General features: G+C 40.4%; 1 protein-coding gene across 3 annotated transcripts in view; it reads left to right on the forward strand.

The window, feature by feature from the left end:
• CLIP4 (CAP-Gly domain containing linker protein family member 4) overlaps positions 1-18,312 on the forward strand; it is a 40,039-nt gene that overhangs the window by 6,125 nt on the left and 15,602 nt on the right. For all 3 annotated transcript variants that reach the window (XR_014154413.1, XM_081854172.1, XM_081854171.1), the window contains exons 2-7: positions 1,839-1,986; positions 7,460-7,599; positions 8,399-8,492; positions 10,077-10,238; positions 14,892-15,010; positions 16,053-16,289. Coding sequence is in view for 2 of the 3 variants with exons in the window: in XM_081854172.1 (XP_081710298.1) it covers positions 1,854-1,986; positions 7,460-7,599; positions 8,399-8,492; positions 10,077-10,238; positions 14,892-15,010; positions 16,053-16,289 (885 nt within the window). In the remaining variant the exon portion in view is untranslated. The remainder of the gene's footprint in view (positions 1-1,838; positions 1,987-7,459; positions 7,600-8,398; positions 8,493-10,076; positions 10,239-14,891; positions 15,011-16,052; positions 16,290-18,312) is intronic.

Genomic DNA, 18,312 nt, shown 5'->3' on the forward strand with positions numbered 1-18,312 from the left:
TTTGCAGAATTCCAAAACACACTCAGGCTGTGAGTCTGAGTGACAGACAAGCCCTTTTCAGTTTAACTATGATTTTGAATTTGAAGGGGTGGCTAAGGTAGGCTAGGAATAAATGGAATAATAAGGGCAAATATGCCCTGAAGTTAAATGCAAACCAGGGAGAAACAATTTTCAAAGTCAATATCTCACAAAGTGTGCCCTCCAGTCAACCTTCAGCTACGTGTGCTGAAATAGCTTAGTTTTTGCGTGGGTTTACCTTTTGAAATATGTGGTATAAATAATTGTGCACACACATTCTTAATTAAAGAATTGTGACCTTCTATATTCTTCCAGTGGGAACTTGACCCAAATAAGTTATGTAAGAGCTGATTTGTCTTCCTCAAATTTCAAAGTGTTACTGGGATTCGAATCTACCAAAAATAGTAAGATGAAGACTAGCTTATTTGTGTTTAATGGAAATTTTATAGAAATTTTAGGGGCTTGATTACTGTGCTCAGTAGTAAACAGTGATATTTGGTAACCCTACTAGATAATGTGTGAAGCTGTGCCATTCATTTACATGAGAACTTCAGGTTGTGTTCTGAATTTTTACATACATATTCTACCCCCCCCCCCAATATCCTAGAATGACAAAACCACCTGCTATATATTAAAGAAAAATTCCTATAGGGTACTTTGCTTCAGAACATTTTCTGATACAAAGCTAAAAACTTTGAAATTGCCAGACTTTGAAATGGTAATGTATTTACAGCTGATTACCAATTAACGTATGAAATGATTTATTTATTTTTTGCAGGCAAAAAATGGTTTAGAAAATTTTGGAATATTTTCCACCCATCCCTAGTTAGTCAATTAAGACTGCTCTCTGGAAACACAGAGTATATGGTGGTTCTGAACATACATCCTAGTATGTTTTCCATGCTTAATTGGCATTACTTTGAGCAAGTGCTACTCGAATGCACTGAAATTCTCTGGGTTTGTAAGACCTAATGTAACTTTTGTGTTTAAAGGAAAAGAATTGCAAGTAAACCAATTTAACACCAGGCGTATATCAATGTGTGGACATACTGAATAAGATAAAAAAAAACCTGTCTGCTGATGGTTCTGCAGTACCATTATTTCCATTATTCCTATCCTACTTCACTGCCCCCTTTTCTGTCTCCTCACAAATTTTGTTGCAGAATTTTAGTGACCTAGATCACACCTGCACCATCCATTTGAAATGCTATTATACCACTTGAACAGTCAAGGACAATAATGGGAACTGTAGTTTGAGGGTGACCCCACAGAGCTGCAATTCTCAGCACTGCTAACAAATTAGCTTTCTGTGGATTCTCCATGACTATTGAAGAGGTATAATAGTGCTTTAAATGTATGGTGTGGATGTGACCTTGGAGTGGTGAAATAATTCCTGAGCTGATACAATTACTTTGGAGTTCAGAATATTTTCCATATATGTGGAATGTCTTAATTTTTGCAACCCCTGAGCTCATTTGGGGGGGGGGGTGAACCTGAAAAAGGGGCCTTTCCCACCATTGTCCAACATTCTGGAATGTGCTTTTTCCTTTCCATACCTGAAATTTCTGTTGTTTTAGCATTTTGGGGTTTTGTATTGCTATATAGGACTTGGAGATTTTAAAAATTATATGTGGTTTAAACAAATAATAAATTGTACTCAGTATTTTAGCAAGTAGTAGTAGTTAGTGCTGTATTGCTAGAAAGAGTCTTTAGTGATTACAATCTTGTGCATATTTGGCAATAGAAGTATAAACTGCATTGTTGAATAGACGTCATAACACACCGTTGAGGGAACTCTCCTTTTTGTTTGTTTGTTAAAGGTGGCTTTCTAGAAGATGACCATAGAGGATCTTCCTGACCCTTCCATAGAAGGAGATCCTTTGACTAAAAGATACCAGTATCTTATTCCGGGTTCTGAAGATTCAATCACCTATTCTGTTTCTGCAGCACCAATGCCTTCTGAATGTGGTAAGCATAATTATAAAAAGGAATAACTTGTAACAACTGTTTTCAGAATGTTAAGTTGCGGAAGATGCATGCAGATGGATTTCAGAATGATGCACTCAACTCGGAAAACAAAGTTCATTTCGAAATGGTCTCATCTGTCTCCCGTATCTAAAATGTGTCAAATCAGCATCAAATCAATGTGCTAGATGCTGTAGAATACAATCAATTTTACAGTCTCCCCAAGCAATCAATTTATTATTCAAATAATGCATAAACGATGAAGATTTCATCTCCCAAAGTAACACTTATTCCAAAATGACATTTTCCCAGCACTCACCAGACAGCAATATTTTGGTGTGAGGCATCTATATTATTTGGAGTGCTGTGTGAAATAATTGTGGAAATATCACAGGAGCCTATTGGCTAGCATTCATGACAATGTATGTGTGAAGGAGTTGTGTGATGTAGCGAAGAGAGACTGGGGGGATGCCTACTCCGAAAAAGAGTGCAGTGGGGTGACTGCCTCAGCCAGAGCCCATTCATTAAGTTAAAATTTGAGTAGGGGCACATTGGAAACTGCATATGCCTCAACATTTTACAGTTGGGGCACTTTTGTACAGTAGTACCTCGGGTTACATACACTTCAGGTTACAGACTCCCCTAACCCAGAAATAGTACCTTGGTTTAAGAACTTTGCTTCAGGATGAGAACACAAATCATGCTCCGGTGGTGCGGCGGCAGCGGGAGGCCCCATTAGCTAAAGTGGTGCTTCAGGTTAAGAACAGTTTCAGGTTAAGAACGGACCTCTGGAATGAATTAAGTACTTAACCCGAGGTACCACTGTATACTTATTGGCTCATCATAGCCTGCATTAAGGGTATGTGTGTATTTTTCATGTGAACGCACATGAATTAAGAATGCTTCAAGCTGGCCCTGTATGTGTTCATTTTAATCCTTACCACAAATACAGCTCTGTGATAGCCTGAGGAAAAACAGAAGTTCACTGACCTTCAGTTTCCATCACTTGGCCAAGTGAGGCATCTAGTTTCCATGTCTTCTAAAAATAGCCCCAGCAGGCTTTATTTCCCCCCGCCTTTCCCCTATTTCCCAAGGTTTTGTTAGTATTCTCTTAATGGGGAGGATGCCATTGGTGCCTTCTGTGTCATCGTCCTAATCATATTTTTCTCTTCTCCAGCTTCTGCATCCTTGTCTACCCACATCAAAGTGAAATGTGCACACAGGGCCTGAACCCTTTTCTTATGCACACATTCCTTCCCGCAGTGCAAGTTATGTACATGTTTCTGGCCCTGCGTGTCACAGGTTCATGCCCAAACATACTTTTCCTTTTCCTAGGTGCTGCAGGAGACACAATATCATCATTTGGGCCAGCCCCATTTCAAGCAGGGTTGATGATGCAGGGTTATTTGAATTACCCATGAGCACAACAGCTATCTTTGCAGTATGCTGCTAAATTTTAATCCCTTCTTAAACCCACCACTTGGGAAGAATGTGTTCAGTCCCCACTGGGAATGCTTGTTTGCTGCTTGGATTTCTTTAGAATTAAATCTCTCCTGTAGCGTCAGAAACTATGGCCGGTAACATTGCTTTAGTAATGAACTCTCCTTCATGTTAGTCTAGGTGGCCTCCTAGGACTTGCTACTTCCTTACCCAGATTTTGTGGGCTGTGATTGCTGTATATGACAGCAGCAACTGCATTATGATCCATACCTCAGCAATTATGGCATGACTTTTACAGGTGGCTCCAATTCACAAGGCTGTGTGGGAAAACAATAAGTATGATACGGACCTCTCTGGTGTAAAGAAAGCTGCTCTCAGGCACCAATGTTTACTTTAAAACTTCTTGCAAAGATCTCTGACTGTGCATAGTATTACATTCTTGGATTTGGAAGAAATAGTAATTCTTGGAATCTATTGCTAGTGCAGTCCTAAACATGCTTGCGCAGACACAAGCTTGAGTGCCCACAGGTTGTGCTTCAGTCTCATTCGAAATTCAGCACACATTGTCTCTATTTAGCTAGAGACTCTTTGTTATAGAGTTGCCTTATTTTTTTTTGTCAGTTCCTGAATATGTTTCAGTGAACTGACAGACCAGGCTGACAAGATGGCGAACCACCTTGATAATTCATCACACAAAGGTCTTGTTTAGTGATTTTACCCTGTTCTTCAAAATCTTAATTGAAGGCTATATAGCAAGAACTGTGGGGAAGCCAGAGCACTAACATGCTCAGACTAATATTCCATGCATGGCCAAATTCATCCATCAAGAACTTGCAAGCCAAAAGTTTTCATGGTTTGGTTAAGGATTGTACCCACCTGAAATAAATAGCATGCTGCCAGGTAGATTTTCACTTTGAAAAGTACAAGCGTTAATCAGCGGTGACAAAGTGACATGTTAGAACAAGTGATCCAGCTCTTAATTATTGTAGAAATATCAAGTAGTGACTAAAAAACAAAACAAAACAAAAAAACCTTTCTCCAAATTATATACATTGTGCTTGCTTGACAGTTGAATAGCCTGCTTGCTTTCAAGTGAATGTTTGTAATGCTCCCTATTTTCTATGTTGCACAGTCACTCCACAATTCTAAGAACTCTCCAGTGCAAGGCTCTCTGTGAGAGGCAGTTCGACTCTAGCTCATCCTGAAGGAGATGTCTTACTCATGAGCACATTAACGGTAGAATGCCTTTAGTCAGGGTAGTAAGAGAAACTATATAAAAGGGCTTGTCAGTCAGCTCAGTATTTATTTCACTGATCCTCTGCAGTGTGCAGGGCTTTCCCAGTAGGCACAGCAGTATATCTCAATGTTGTTTCAATTCAGCATATGTTCCTTGAATGTCAATTTTTTAAAACATCAATTTCTCCCCACAAGCCCGCTTGATCTTCAGCATATGAACCTTCTTTCGTTTGCTGGCAAATACACTGATTGGCACACTGTTAATGCATTTTTAAAGCTAATTCTCCTTCAAGTTCTTGTGGGAATAAATGCCTTAGTTAGTCCTGAAAAGAAAGTTGTGCATCCTGAGTTTATCCTGATTTGCTTGCACAGTGGTTGTATGTTGCCTTGTTAATCATTCATCCCATACTTTTCAGTGCATTTCCCTGTCATCTCCCTACCTGTGGAGAGTCCTAGTTTTTTTTTTTTATAAAGTATATTTGTTGTACCAGGGTGACAGAGTGCTTTGATACACTTTCACTGTGCAAATCTTAATTTCCGGTATGTGCCTGAATGCGTCCCACAAAATACTGCCAGTTTGGAGGCAACCTCTTCCTTCACAAGTAGCATGGAAATGCAGTGGGCCAGCAGAGAGCCGATCCTTCTTGCACCAGTCTGCTTAGTGGAAGGCTTTCCACCCTCTCAGCCTGTATTTCCATTCTGCCCATTGAAAAGGAGACTCCCCCCCTCCCCTTGTGGGAATCATGGAAGTGCAAGCCACTAATAGAGACATGTTGAAAAATGAAAGAGAAGCAGGCTAGTACCGTATTTTTCCGTGTATAAGACGATGCTTTTTGCTAAAAAAGAATTAGGCAAAAATTGGATGTCATCTTATACCTGGATAGTGAATGCAGAGGGGGGACGTGTGATTAATGGCAGCAGCAAGCAGGAGATTGGCAGTGGCAATTGGGCAGGCGATTGGCGGCTACGGCAAGTGGGCAGATGGGCTGTTGGTGGTGGCGGGCAAGCAGACAATTGGCTGCAGCGAGGTGTGCGATCGGCAGTGACTGTGGCAAGCAATCGGCAGTGGCGGGCAGGTGGGTGAGCGATTGGCGGAAGTGACCTCCCCCACCCCCTAAAAAAGCTAAACAACCTTAATTTCTTAATTTTGGGTTAAAAAAATTAGGGGTCGTCTTATACATGGGGGCGTCTTATAGACAGAAAAATATGATAATTTTCATAGACTTGTTTACAAGGCTGTGATATATGTGAGTTTTCACCTGCCAAAGACAGAATTGGGCAAACCAGAGCTTGAATCAACGTGGTCAACTTGCCACTTCTCCATACAAATCCTCATCTGCTTGCCTGCCCGTGTCAACCAGGGACATGTGCTCTTTTCTGTAATGCAGATGCATATACCCCATGTTGCTCATCATTCCTGGTCTTGTCACTGCTTGGTCTGTCCTCATGCTTGCAAAGAGATTTTAATATGAGCCAGCAGCTGCTGTTTTCTCCTCTATTATTGCTCATGCCCCTCTTCTTTTCTATTTCTTCTTCCCTAAGCTGACCACATTTGGGAAACTGCATATTATATACTGGGGTCGTTCTTTCTCTTCTTGTATTCTCAGCATCTTACCAATGTATGAAGCTCTGCTTCATGTTGGGAAGAAGGCAATTGTCAAAGCTAATCTGTTTTAATTAGAAAAACCTTCCTTGCGTGGCCAAGGATAAGGGTGGTTAGCTCTCAAACTTTACCTGTTAATAGCCTTCCTGATGACTGACCTAACTGTGCAGTCACTAAAAATGTTTAGTTGTGCCATAAATAAAACCAATTCCAACTGTACAGCTCTCTTAGTGCCAATAAATTGATCTGTTTATCCACTCCCAACGCTGCATACATCAATAGGTTTTTATTTAACCCACATCCTTAAATTTTCTTAACTGACAAACAGATGCAGTTAACTAAGAAGTAAGGAACTGCTACTGCTTATTCCTTATGCAAACTCTGTAAATTCTCAATAGCTAGCAAAATGTTGATTAATTAGGCTAAGCTAGGTTTCTGATGAGTGGCTTCATTTCTGATGCTAATTATTCTGGGTTATATAAGTTATATAAGTTAACTTTGTGTGTTAGATTTCCTCCCTAACCCCCCCCCCCGCTCTGCTGCTGTAGCCCAGTATTCCAGAATGATTGCTGAATTAAACTTCACATTTTGCAGAGAGGCACACAACTCTTATGAGGATCAAACTACTTGTTACATGCAATTTCATATATATATATTCCTGAAAAGATTCAAAACAAAACAGCTGCTTGAGACTAAAGCCCAGAGCAAAAAAATTGGGAGTAGTGCTTAACGCTTTCACTGCAAATTATATTTCATCTTAGAACTGCCTACCCCAAAACTTTTTGCTTTTCTTCCTAGATAGGAAGAACTACGTTGAGGGCTATTTTTAGAGGAAATAATGTCTACAAGAGACATCGTCATTGCCTCAAACAGTTACTTTTTCATTAAGCAAAAATCTGTTCAAGGGAATATTACACAGAACTCTGCCCAACAGTAGTTTGGTCCAGAGTTTATTCTTCCTGTGAAGTAATTTCTTTTTTCCTGAACTATAGAACAATTATGTGTTGATATGTGAGGCTTCTATTTTGTGGATATTCTTTATATTTTGTCTTTTCAATAATAAAGCTACAGTGTTTGCCATCAAGTCAGAGAATTTGTAACTGTTTGTTTATATGTACATCATGTTCACAAATTTGTTGGGCATTTCTTACTGCAAAGTACTTTAGAAACTAAACCTACTTTTTCTTATTCCCATAGAGTTCTCCTTTTTTGATCCTAATGATGCGGCATGTCAGGAGATTCTGTTCAACCCCAAAACATCTGTGTCTGAACTATTTGCTATCTTAAGACAATGGGTCCCCCAAGTTCAACAGAACATTGATGTCATTGGGAGTGAGGTGAGAAATATATGGTGATTTATAAAGAAAGGTATTTTTTGTGTGTGTGCCTTGACTTTTTTGTGGAACTAACTAACTCACTCTGCTTTTATTTGAGAGCTACTGTTATCAAAATAGCATCACCTCTGCGGTGCTTTGGCCTTAGAAATTCAGATGTTAAAATAAAAACTTGAATTCTTGGTATTATATTAAAAGGGAGTGAGCACCACAAAAGTGATTTTATCTTGTATTTTTAAGCTGTGAACTGTCCTGAGATCTACAGATGAACTTTATGCTGTGAACTGTCCCGAGATCTACAGAGATCTACAGATTTCATAAAAAATAAAATAAAAAGTGTATTGGGTGTTAGCATATATTCCTAGGCTTTCATAAGCCTAGCAGATAACAAAGTTCCCTGCTGAAACCTTGGAGAGCTACTGCTATTCAGTATAGTCAATGCTGAACTTGATGGACCCAAGAGTCTGGCATTGTGTAAAGCAGCTTTCTGTTCCCAAGATAGTGCTAACAGAAGCATAACACGAATGCATTAAAGGAGAATATTTTGTTAATGTTGATGTTGTGAACCACCCTGTGATCTTTGGATGAAGGGCAATATAGAAATGTAATAAATGATAATAATGACAACAACAACAACATGACAATAAGCCATTAACTATCCCTTTGTTGCTGTGAAATGTATAACCAAATTGGTCTGATAATGTACTGAGATGAAATTTGTTGGCAGGCATTGCCGTGAGACTGAGATCTTTTTAGGTTAAATAGCTGCATCATATATGGTTCTGTTCTATCGTTTCTGCAGATCATTAAGAGAGGCTGCAATGTGAATGACAGAGATGGATTGACTGACATGACTCTCTTGCATTACACATGCAAGTCAGGGGCTCATGGTATTGGTGAGTGAATCAATTTTAGACCTTCACTGCCAGCTGTCTTTCTAGCAGAAGGAGAGGTTTCTCTACCTTTTCCACTGGCTGTGCTGCCACTGTGCTTAGATTGACTGGTTGAGGAGGGCTGTATCCTTGAGGCTATCCATGTACCCAGTGGGAATATTCTTTAGCTATATTAAAACTGCTAAGCTGCTTCTTGATCACAGAAGAGTTCTCAAAGATGCATAAGAAGTACAATCTCATGAACTTGTCAAGTGATGGTTAAGCAATAACCTTTTAGCAGCTGAGAAAAGCATGTACTGAATCGGCAGAAAGTCCAAGCAACAGCCTTTTGAAAACAGCAATGAACAATGCTGTTGAAGGCTTGCCATAAAAGGGATGGTTTTCATTAGTTAATGAAAGATTATTAAGGAAATGTGCCTGATTCCTCTTTCCATTCCTAAGTCTCTAGAGATTATTGAGTATCTGCATAATCACCCAATCTTCCATAAAAGTGGAGCCTGGAAGCTATATGGTCACGTCTCTTTGATTGTACTCAGTAGTGTGCTTGTTTGTGGTTTCTTCTTGCCAAGTCTTCTAAAGATAGCAGACTCTAAGATGAAAGCATCAGATTTTCACTTCCAGGGTTGTTGTTTTTTGCCTGTTCTATGTCTCTGTAAGTTTTGTGACCTTCTACATAGCACTTTTTGATACACATTTTCCCCTAGCAACACTGTGCAGGTGATTAAACGCAATGCAGGTGATATCATTTGAATTGGAATTTGATTCTTTATCTTGAAACATGATTAATAAAACTATTGGAAGGACGCAGTGTGGACACGTGCTTTCTAAAATCACCTGACATTCAAAAACGAATGCTTTAAATTCTAACCCGGTCTCTGTTGGCTTTGGGTATGTGTGTCTATACATGCTTTAGAGCTGCAATTCATGATCCACTTGAGGTAGAGCATTTGCTTTAAACCTGTCTTACTCATATTCAAGCCAACAAGCATATCTCCCTTGGCACAAGTGTTCTGGTTTGATGTGCTTTGGCATTGTGCCGCTGAGTAAATGACCCACTCTGCCTGGGGTGGTTGTGCATCAGCCCTGTGCCATCATACCCAGTGCAGGGTAGGGAATATGATTCATTGTGAGTCAGCTCATGTCCCATCATTCCTGTTTTAAGATACAAAGGATATTTCAGCCCCTTCTCTTACTTCTGCAAACCAAGACTTAATTAAGCCTTAAATCAAAGCATTTTGAGCTGCCTGACGTGTCATAAAAAATCCTACAGAGAAGCCACCTCCATGTAGAAATGAATGCAAAAGCCACATATAGGCTTTCCCCATGCAAGTGCACATAGGAAGTCCTGTAAAGCTTACTTTCACTTTATTTTCCTAACTGTGTTCAAAGGCAATAACTGCCTGACTAGTCCTTAAATCTGTCTTGTCAAGGAACATCTTGCTTCAAATGCCTTGGCTTCATAACTGTTGCTGTAAAGTTGCCAACAATCTTTGGACATGATGTCCAATTACCTAACATATTGATACAGCCTGTTAAATAACCACAAAGCCAGTTATAAAGTGCCGTTTTTAAAAATCTGCTTTGCAGGGGATGTTGAGACTGCCGCCAAATTTGCCTCCCAACTTATTGACTTGGGTGCAGATATCAATTTGAGGAGCCGTTGGACAAACATGAATGCTTTGCACTATGCTGCCTACTTTGATGTTCCAGAACTCATTAGCGTCATTTTGAAAAATGCAAAGTCAAAAGGTAAATATTGCCAAATGTAATAGCAATAGATGCTGTATTTCTTACCTGTGTTGATACCTTCATGGTCACAAAACGGCTTCCCCCCATGTTATTTTTCTTGACACATGTATGAAACTGACTGAAAAATGGAGAGTGATTTGCATCTTAAGGCATCTGTTGTGAGAACATGGTCCAACAGTCCAAAATGGCATTGCAGGTCCAGTTTGTCTCTTCCCCATCTGTGCTATGCAGTGAATCTTAGCTGTTTCTTGATGCAGCTCTGTCTTTTCCGACTTTGGTTCATCATCATTGACTGTTACATCATTGGTTGTGGGTAGGGGCATGGAGAACTTTACATGTCCACAGTTTGTCCTTTACAGTGTCCAGATAGTCAGATGCATATTTACCATCCATGTCCATCTGAATATGCTGACATTGTTAAAAAGCACATTTCTGCCATTCAAAGCTGCATATTTTGAACCTTACAAAGGTAACGCATCTTATGACAAAGTATGGAAAGCAACGTCAGAAGTGAACATATATGATGTGCAAACTTTTCTCTATTCTAAATTTTTGTATCTTTGTTTGGAATTCTTCTTTCACTTTGTCATTTTTGTAGCTCAGTAGTAACATTCCATGTCAATTGCATTCCACGTTTTAATATTTTGTTGGAAGCCGGCTTGAGTGGCTGGGGAAACCCAATCAGATAGTTGGATGCTATTGTTAATCTTTTTTTTTAGCCAAGTAATATTTAAGAGAGCGAAGCCTTTATAAATTGCTACTGGGATGGGTGGGAAAATGCACATGTTTTGACTTGGTTCTCTGAGAATGCTGATTAAGTAATGGAAGAGTGAACAAAGGCAAACTTGTTTCAGTCACTGTTTCCTGACTTTTTGATCCCTCTTGTAGGAGAAGTAGTGTTGGAAAATCTAGCAAATTCATTCTGGAGAATGTAGGAAAATTTGTAGCACTTTTCATCTTGCCCTTTGGAGAAGAATCAGAGAGAATTTGAGGCTGTAACTAAATACTGTCACTAAAAAGGGTGTTGCTTATAATGGTGTTCCTGTGTTGCGTTGGTCTTTCTTTCCCTGATAATGCATCACTTACCCCTTTTGTGACACCCCCCCCCATTGTGTGCATTTCCTTGTTCACATTCCATATTGTTACCAGCTGCTGGCTTGAAAATAGAGTGCAATGCAGAGAGGAGAAGGAAACACCTGACATTTCTCCCCCCCCAAAAAAAAAGCATTGTATTACATGTAATGTTTAGTTCTTGCTTGAATGTAAATGAACACATTTCTTCACTGGTACTGTTCATATAACTGTGCTGCTGACAAGCAACTCTATTTGAGTCAGAAGAGGCTGTGCAGGTTGTGGATCAGAGTCTGGATGCAGCGGAGGGATGAATGAAGGGCAATATGCTGATCCTGAATTGTAACAAGATGGAGGCTTGGTGGTTCCTTTGACTGGGAAATGGAGAGAGAGCATGTTTTTTATGGTGTTGTATTCCCCCTTAAGCAGTGGCTTTGTAGTGTGCATGTACTCTTTGAACCATTTGTAGCGATGGAGCAACTCCTCTATGAAAAAAGGCTGCAGCGGTTAGCGCTTTTTAATTTAGAGAAAAGGCGCATAAGAGATGACGTGCTAGAAGTTTATAAAATGATGTATTGTGGGGGAAGAGCCCCTCCACCCAATAACACTAGAAATCATGGATATCCAATGAAGGCGAGTGTTGGAAGATTCTGAAGAACGTCCTTCACGCAGCGGGTTGTTAAATCATGGAACTCTCTCCCACATGAGGCAGTGATGGCAGATTAGAGAAACTTGTGGAGGAGAGGGTTATTGCTGGCTACTAACCATGATGGCTATGCTCTGCCTCCACAGAAGAGGCAATGCATCTGAACCCCAGTGGCTGGAAAACTCAGGAAGATTTGGTGTTCTTGGGCTTGTATCCTGCTTACGGGTTTCCCACAGGCATCTGGTTGGCCACTGTGAGAACAGGATGCTGGACTAGACGGCCCATTGTCCTGATCCAACAGGCTCTTCTCACATTCTTGTGACCATTTTGACAGGGCAGAATCCTTTCTTCCCTGTTCCTTACCCTCGTTTTGATTTCAGCGTGACAGGTGAAAGGCATGTTTCTGTTTCAAAACAAGTTCCCAGAGAGATTTCTCCACCCACGCTGAGCCTGATCCAGGGATGGCAGCTGTTTGCCTGCTTATCTGCAGGGTGCAGTGATTTATGTAGTTAGCTACTCATAGCACATTTCACCAGTTTGCCGGGCAGGGGTGTGATGAGGACTCGAGAGGCTTTCTGTCCCTCCCTCAATGGACGATCAGAAATTCTTTCCCCCTCTGGAAACAGATGAGCTGGACAGTGAGAGGCTGATAGCATGAGTCAACCATGAGATGGCATTCATGAAACTTGCACATGAAACTTGACTGCTGGACATTCTAACCTTGTTGCTAGGATCTTTTTTTCCTTTCCCCTGAAACATCTTTATGCATACAGAGATAATCAAGGTGATTGCCAAAAAGATGGACAAACAGCTTCTGTTCAGATTGGCAGTCGAATGTTATATGATACTCTTAGCCATTAGGATCTGCAGCAACATGTTCTGTTCTCTTTGGTGCTAGGCAAACTTGTCTGCAGCTTGTTGGATATTACATACCCGTTGTAATCTACTTCAGGAAAGTGAAGGGTTTACATAACCCTGAAAGGGAACTTTACTTGGTTGACTCCCAGAAGACTGAAACTCTCAGTTAAGGAAACTGAGATCGGGACAGTGTTGCAACAGCTGATTTGATTTGGCTCATGAAATGTATTCCAAAATTTTCAGGGGTTTGATCTACAAATGGAATGCAGTTTGTGGAGCAACATCTCTCTCTGCTAATTAATCCATTGGAGTGCAGTTGTCAAGTTGCGTTGCTGCTTACAGGCAGGGATTTGCAACTGTCAGCTACATGGAATCATCATATTTGATAAATCTTCATGGGGGACTGTGGATGCCTTATTTTGTTTATTAATTTACATGTGTGTCAAGGTGACTTGCAAACATTTAACAAAAACAACCGAAAGACAGTTTTTAAAAATGTAACAGAAAATAACTGGTAATAAATAGGTGTTTATTTTCTATGGTTTTTAAATCCTAAGACAGAAACCTTCTCATCCAGCTGGAAAAGCTTGTTAAAATGAAATGTCTTCAATTGTTTCCGGAAAGTACAAATAGTGGTCGCTTGTCATATCTCAACAGGCACCTTGATTTTTTTTAAATTTGCTTTCATAATTGCATCCAATTTGGAATGCAAGTTGTAGATGTGGGAATTGACATTTGGATATGTAAATCCTTGGGTTGTTTCACCAGATGTCCAAGGGCTCTGTTCTTTCAATGTAGGCTAACATTTCCCTATATAGAAGCATCTGGAAGCTGGCCAGTACTGGAAGCAAAACAAACCGCTCGCCGTCACTGGAAAAGTGGTAACTCAGTATGTGGTAAAACAATTCATCAGTTTCTGCCCAGACGTCTGCACACTCCTATCCTATTTTGTAGCACACTTTCAAGTCCAGCTGTCCAACTGTCCTTAAGAAAGAAAGGGTCTGGGTTGGTTTATACTTTTCTCTAATCAAAAAATGCTGTTTTGATTTTCAAAGCACTTAATTTAAATATTGTCAAGTGTGTCTTTTTATAAAATTTGGTTATTTGTGTTGGTACAGGTATGCATTCACTTGTGCATTAAACCATTGAGATAGTTGAAGCACGTGATATAGCTGGGAAGGGCCAAACTAGATGTAACTCTAATTGTGTACAGGCATACATATGTGTAAATAGCAGCTGTAGCAGAGCCTGAATAGTATTGAGGTAACATGGGTGGGGAGGAAAAGTTTAACCCTTTCCCTACCATAGTCCCAATGAAAATCCCTTTCCTCAAAGCTGCTTCTGCACTTTCCTCCTAACGCAAATAGCCACTTGGGTTTTTTACCCTGCTTGGAACCAAGGTAGGGGAGAAAGGGGTAAACTCTCCCCACCCCCCACAAGCACCCTGCAGCCCTGATGCTGCTTTAAGTCCCTGTGGCTGCTATTTTGTATTTTAAAGCACATGCCAATTGCCTTCATGCATCAAATTGTTGCATCAAATTTGGCTATAAGCACTGCTACTCTGGGACTGGTTAGTGCCTGAATGGGAGAATGAATGAATCCTATGTGTACTTCTTGACTTCTAACACAGAAGAAACATGGGATATAAATTATGCAGTTACTACTACTATAGCATTGACTGTATCATAAATTTAAAACATAACATTAAGACTAATAATTGTATTGATCATTGTCAAAACAAAATAAAAAAATTCCTTCCAGTAGCACCTTAAAGACCAACTGAGTTAGTTCTAGGTATGAGCTTTCGTGTGCATGCACACTTCTTCAGATATCTGAAGAAGTGTGCATGCACATGAAAGCTCATACCTAGAACTAACTCAGTTGGTCTTTAAGGTGCTACTGGAAGGAATTTTTTTATTTTGTTTTGACCATGGCAGACCAACACGGCTACCTATCTGTAACTGTATTTATCATTGGAATTCAGATTTTGAATGAAAACAAAACATGGTACCAATCTAGAATGTTCAAAATGGACAAATGTTTCTCAATCCTCATATCTATCTGGTTCTTAATTATAGATGTGGATGCCACCTGCAGTGACTTTGATTTTGGAACAGCCTTGCATATTGCTGCCTTCAACTTGTGTACAGGAGCTGTAAAGCGTTTATTGGAACATGGAGCCAACCCGGCCTTTAGGGTGAGGTTTTGATTTGCAACCAATTTTGGTTCATCTGACTATATTTAACTCCCTCTTACAGGGAGATTGTCAAAATGTATTTTTCTCTAGTTAGATATTGATAAGTGAAAACTGCTTTTTATTTTTTTTGCATGGGGGGGGGACAAATACTCTTATCTCTCACTCCATTTTAGGCTTGAACATATATTAGTCTTCAGGAAGAATTCAGATTCCTAGATGCCAGCATTGACTTTTTCTGAGCTGCATGACCAATTGCCTTGTATTTTTCCTGTGCTTTAGACATTTAGCCAGAAAACAATTTAACTCCTGACCGCGGGTTATTTAATACCCAATTATCAATGTCACAGCTCTGTTTTTGAATCCTGTTCACTAGGCCCCGCCTCCCCGGTCCACCGATTGGCGGATGGGGTGGAAGGCACGCCCGGGGATTCCCTGACCATGCGGGGGGGCAAGACCCCCGCGTGTGTGGGTGGAGGGTTTTGCCCGCAACCCCCTCTCCTCTCAGGTGGAAATGGCTTTATCATAATCAAACTTGTTCATATTCTGCTTTTCCAGTTAATGCTCCAAGTAGCTTATATTGTAAGCTGCCCCTGTGATTCCCAGATAAAGGGTGGTATAGAAATTTAATAAATAATAATTATTATATGTCAGAAAAACAGTTAATCAATATATAGACACATCAAAGCTAGTAATAAATATATCAAACACATTACATAAATTTTGGTTGATTGAATTATGCAAGTGGAAGAAATGGGAATTCCTCTCCCCGCACCTGGGCGCTCCCCCATGTGCTCTGCAAATCTCTTCTGGAGGGTTGCCCAAACATCTGCAGCAGATTTGGAAGCTGCAGAGGAGGAAGGAAGGAGAAATCCTTTGCAAGTGGAAGTCCGTTCTTCTGTGAACAGACACAACTGGATGTTACCCGCAGTATTTTATACCTATATTAGGTATAAAATACCTAATAAAATAAGAAAATGTTCACATTAACATTCCCTTAAGCACCTAAATCCACTCCCTTCCTGCTACGTGTTTTGTTCTACAGAATGACAAGGGACAGACTCCAGCAGATGTGGTTCCTGACCCGGTGGACATGCCACTAGAGATGGCAGATGCAGCAGCCAGTGCTAAAGAAATTAAGCAGATTCTCTTAGATGCAGTGCCTCTGTCTTGTGACATTTCCAAGGCCCTGCTTCCAAACTATGATAATGTCACTGGCAAAGATATGCTTGGATCCCTTGGCCTGAAGCTTGGAGATCGGGTTGTCATTGCAGGACAGAAGGTATGTCGAAAAACAAGCTGCAGAAGGGAAGCAGTACGATGGGTATGAGGAAGGGCCTACTGTAGATGGCAGTACTGGCATGGTATGGTATCTATGGGGGAAGCTTCCTAAGCTTTTCACCCTTGCAAAAAGGGTCAGTAGCAAAGGGTTCTGCAGGTTTTAACTCAGGGGCCTTATTCAGCTTGTTGGGTATATTGTCCTGATTATATCTTGGCCCACAGTTATTGCTCTTCACGGTTGATTCTGTTGTAATTCAGCCATATATATATATATATATATATATATATATATATATATATATATATATGCTTTCGTAGATTTTCACGGGTACAGGAATGCAGGTTTTGGTGTCCTCGGGTGTCTTCCCGTGTAAAAGTTGGGGTGTCTAGGCGACGTTTCGACGAGGTCTCACTCGTCATCTTCAGGCTGGTGCTTTCGGCTTCTTGTTACTGGAACAGAGCAGGATCTCAGTGTTTGAGTTCCTATAAATACTGTAGAGGGGGTGTGGTGTATAGCCTCCAATGTTCTGGGCAGAGAGGAAGTTCCCAGGCTAGTGTGCCTTTTCTTCTTTTGTTCCTTAATTACTTGAGAGATATCTTGAGTGATTTCTTGAGTGATATCCTGAGTACCACTTAGGTGGGTCATTAGGTGTGGATTAGTTGTTAAAGTCTTTGTGTCTTGACCTCCAGTAGCCAATCCATGGTGGCACCTCCGGATGCTGCACCCCCCTGCAATCCCTACACAGATCTGGCTGACACAAGCCACAAAACCACAGCTCGCCCCTATACACGAAGCCAAGCCAGAGCACAACTAAGTACAGTACAGCCATCTTCTCAGGAAAACTCTTCACAAAGTTCAAGAGGTCAAGACACAAAGACTTTAACAACTAATCCACACCTAATGACCCACCTAAGTGGTACTCAGGATATCACTCAAGAAATCACTCAAGATATCTCTCAAGTAATTAAGGAACAAAAGAAGAAAAGGCACACTAGCCTGGGAACTTCCTCTCTGCCCAGAACATTGGAGGCTATACACCACACCCCCTCTACAGTATTTATAGGAACTCAAACACTGAGATCCTGCTCTGTTCCAGTAACAAGAAGCCGAAAGCACCAGCCTGAAGATGACGAGTGAGACCTCGTCGAAACGTCGCCTAGACACCCCAACTTTTACACGGGAAGACACCCGAGGACACCAAAACCTGCATATATATATATATATATATATATATATATATATATATATATATAAAAACACATTTGCTTCAGTGCCAGTAAGATTCACAGTAATTCTGTGCAAGTGGGATTTTTAGATGATGGTAAAGCCTGCTTCTGCTCTGAAATGTAATAACATATAAAGTCATTTCCACAGCTGTCTAAGCAAACAGGAAATGAAAGCTGTACATAAAGCTTTGTTTCCACTGTGAATCTTTTCCACACATGATGCAGGAGGAAAAATCAACACTGGTTAGTGAAGTCTTCATTTGATTCTGGAAAAGTTTCTCAGCCATTTGCTGTAATGAGCCAGTGGAGATTAGTTTTTAAAGGGCATTCATAACTCTGCATCCCGTGGATAGGTCAGCGGATCACACCCACATATAAAAGTCATAAGCCTCGCCTACACAAGGGAGATGCAGCTGTTCTGTGTCCTAAAACCAATCAACACAACACTCTGTCAGAGTGACTTACTGGGGCTTTCAAAAAGTTGTTTTCCCACATTGTTGCTCATGTAAAACTGAAGAACCCTTTGCATTGCAAGAACAATTTTACAGACTATATGGATCTACCCTTGCTAGCAGAAACTTCCTGAAATTCATTTAAATGACTAATACTGGAATATGGGAATCTGCAAGTTACAAGTGCAATTGGTTTATTACCTTTTAATATAAAAAATGGAGTGGAATGTCCTGTGTGATTTTGCTCTTGAGGCACTTGTGATTTGTTGGAAAATACCTGTGTCGTATAACTGCTCCGGTTCATATTTCCAACAAATGAGTAAAAGACAGATTAATTCTTAGCCT

Source organism: Podarcis erhardii (genome assembly GCF_964252035.2).
Source record: "Podarcis erhardii genome assembly, chromosome: 3".
NCBI classification, from domain to species: domain Eukaryota; kingdom Metazoa; phylum Chordata; class Lepidosauria; order Squamata; family Lacertidae; genus Podarcis; species Podarcis erhardii.